Source organism: Haplochromis burtoni, unplaced genomic scaffold (genome assembly GCF_018398535.1).
Source record: "Haplochromis burtoni strain Fernald_Lab_line unplaced genomic scaffold, NCSU_Asbu1 Contig_928, whole genome shotgun sequence".
In the NCBI taxonomy this organism is placed as follows: Eukaryota; Metazoa; Chordata; class Actinopteri; order Cichliformes; family Cichlidae; genus Haplochromis; species Haplochromis burtoni.
In genome coordinates, this window is record NW_024583289.1 from 77,154 (window position 1) to 79,971 (window position 2,818).

The following is a 2,818-nucleotide window of genomic DNA, read 5'->3' on the forward strand; positions in this document are numbered from 1 at the left end:
TCGAGCTAGATGCGGCACGCCTCTGGCAGTGTCATAAACAGTGCCATCATTGTCAGACCTGGCCCACATCTGGATGACTTACCATGCCAGACGTCAGCCAGCAGTGCCGGCTTGACACCAGATCCGGCCCAGACCTGTGTGCTATGTGGGAAGTGAAATGATTTCACAGTTTAAACATTTAGTAATTACAGCAGCTCAGCCAGGAAGTATCAGACCGGTATCCACGGTTACAGAAGATAGTCATCGAGTCCCAAGGCACATGGTGTGAAAAGTCAGGTGAAAGGCGGAGCTCCAAACATCCTCTTAACATCAGACACTGTTCACCAGAAGTGTCATCAGAATAAGTTTTTTTTTCTTTGGGAAGTGAGAAGACTAACTGCTGTAGTTTGAAAGCTAAATTATTCTCTTGATATAAAAATAGAAACTGCACAAAAAGCTCACATCCAACATTTCTGAGCCTGAAAGAAGAATGGCTCATGCAAATACCAAATTCCCTTGGAAGACCCTTCCAGGGGTAACTTGTCCCTAATAACCAATGACCTCTGACCTTTAGTGACCTCTGACCCTCAGTGACCTCTGACCTCCTGTTACAGGTGTGTGTGTGCTGCTGCTGTCTGCACCGACTGTTTCTGCAGGTGAGTTGATGGAAGTGAAAACCATCAGTGAGACTCCAACAAGAACACAAACACACTTACTGTGTGTGTGTGTGTGTGTGTGTGTGTGTGTGTGTGTGTGTGTGTGTGTGTCCTCCAGTGTCTCTGTCTGTCAGTCCAAACCTTCAGCAGTCTTCAGAGGATCTTCTTCAGTGTCTCTGAGTTGTGTTGATGATGGACAGACAGCTGATGGATGGACAGTGAAGAGGAGCAGAGGAGGACTCACTGAGGACTGTGGAGCAGCTGCAGGCTTTGGGAGGGTTCATGGTTCCTCCTGTGTTCTGGATCGCTCCGTCTCCTCTGGGGGAACGTTACTTCTGTGAGAACTCATCTGGACAGCAGAGCGATGAAGTGTCCATCAGTGTTTCAGGTAGAGACAGAGAGATGTTGCAGCTGTGTCTCTGTGCAGATGTTTCCAGATGCTGGATACATGTCTGTCAGTGAGCTGAGAGTGTGAGACTGTCACTGTGGAAGTCAGCGAGGTGCTCATTAAGACAGGAAGCAGCTCGTCTGAGAGGAGCACTTGACTTTGCTCTGTTTGTGTTTCTGTTGTCAGATAAAGGTGTGATCCTGGAGATTCCTGCACTTCCTGTGTGGACAGGAAGTGATGTCACTCTGCGTTGCAGAGAGAGGAGCGGTGACACAGCTGCTACTTATTTCTACTTTAATGGACGTCATGTTGGACCTGGAACAGCAGCAGAGCTCGTCATCAGAAGGGTCAAACAGGCTGATGAAGGTCTCTACTCTTGTGCTACTGAAGCATTTGGACCGTCTCCTCAGAGCTTTCTGAGGGTCAGAGGTCAGAAGAGTGACATCACTTCCTGTTTACAGACATGATCTCCTGATAAAATGATTGAACCATCTGCATCATCTCTCCTGCAGATCCTCCTCAGCACAGGAGCTCAGACTCCACTCCTCCTGTGAACTCTTCTGCTGACACTGCTTCATCACCTCCTCAGGGTCTCACCTCCTTTCTCACTGCACTCATAGCAGGCCTGGTTCCTGTGGTTCTTCTGGTTCTGCTCTTGGTTCTAGTTCGACTTTTTTTCCACTGCAAAAAGCAAAATGAAGCAAATGGTACGACCTCTGTCACATTGACTTTATATCTTTTATTTTTTATCACAGCAAGGAGCCCAGCTGCTGCAGTCTGAGGCCAGATGTTTCCATTTTGGTTGATCTCAGCTGCTCCTTTAAGAGAACTTTTGGTTTGATAAAGCTTCAGATGTTTCAGTGAGTGAAACAGCTGGACTACAGGCAGGCTAGCTGAGCAACCAGACTTATTTCCTATCCAGTCATATTTCTGAAGTGTGATCACACTGAGGTTTGGAAACATCTGACTGAAATGATGGAAAGAGGCTTGAGGTTGAGGGTTTCTGTTGTTTCCTCTGAAGGCTGTCTGCTTTGACCTCGGGGTCAGTTACCTTTGTCTGGAAATGGCTTCAAGAACCTTCCCACAATGTTAACAAATGTGTCTCTAAAATCACTGCTGTCTTTATTGTTGGTATTGTGTTAACACACAGCTGAACGCTCCAGACCACCAAACTGCCAGAACATCTACTTCATTACAGGTGAACCAGAATCCGTCAGTGTGGCTCAGCATGAGTCAGCATGTTTGAGGTTCTGTGCAGACTGCAGCCGATTACAGATTTGAAACATCATCTGTTTGTGTTTCCTCTGCTTGTAGTTGTAACATGACCTGAGTGTGTGTTTGTATTTTCCAGATACACATCAAGCTGATACACATGTTGTGTACTCTGACGTGAGGATTCTCACTGCAGGTACCAATGAATCAAATGAATTTTGTTAATTTTGTTAGATTTTTTTTCATAACAATAAATGTGCAGCACAGCGGAGAGAAAAACAGAGCAGATCAAGGAAGAAGGTAGGAAATACAAAATGTAGTCAGATTAATGGGGCTGAACACAGATTCACACCACACTTTACAGGATGAAGGGGTATAAATGCTTTTTCAAGACACTGTACATAGAAGACAAACATCTGGATGGGAGTCCAGCAGCTGAGCCAAGACCTGAAGGGGGTCGGTATGAGAAAGTGGACTGTTGGCAAGAGGCGAGTCACAGTTTAACAGGTTTAACATCACAGAATGAGGATCGATGAGAGACTTGAGGATCACGACGACTGGGAGAAAGAAACTGTTCTGATGG

The 2,818-nt window shown here is 46.0% G+C and overlaps 1 protein-coding gene across 1 annotated transcript; it reads left to right on the forward strand.

Moving 5' to 3' along the window:
- Positions 1–408: 408 nt before the first annotated feature.
- Positions 409–2,772, forward strand: LOC121812912. The gene is made up of 4 exons (XM_042216132.1): positions 409–635; positions 754–1,023; positions 1,210–1,452; positions 1,536–2,772. The coding sequence occupies exons 2-4, from the start codon at positions 918–920 to the stop codon at positions 1,802–1,804; spliced, it is 618 nt and encodes a 205-aa protein (XP_042072066.1). The 5' UTR covers positions 409–635; positions 754–917; the 3' UTR covers positions 1,805–2,772.
- The last annotated feature ends 46 nt before the right edge of the window (positions 2,773–2,818 follow it).

Bases quoted from the DNA above. Each gene is read 5' to 3' on its own strand.
- LOC121812912 (XM_042216132.1), top strand. From the start codon at position 918: ATGGTTCCTCCTGTGTTCTGGATCGCTCCGTCTCCTCTGGGGGAACGT. The intron at 1,024-1,209 runs GTAGAGACAGAG...TTCTGTTGTCAG, and splicing joins AGTGTCCATCAGTGTTTCAG to ATAAAGGTGTGATCCTGGAG. The intron at 1,453-1,535 runs GTCAGAAGAGTG...TCTCTCCTGCAG, and splicing joins GAGCTTTCTGAGGGTCAGAG to ATCCTCCTCAGCACAGGAGC.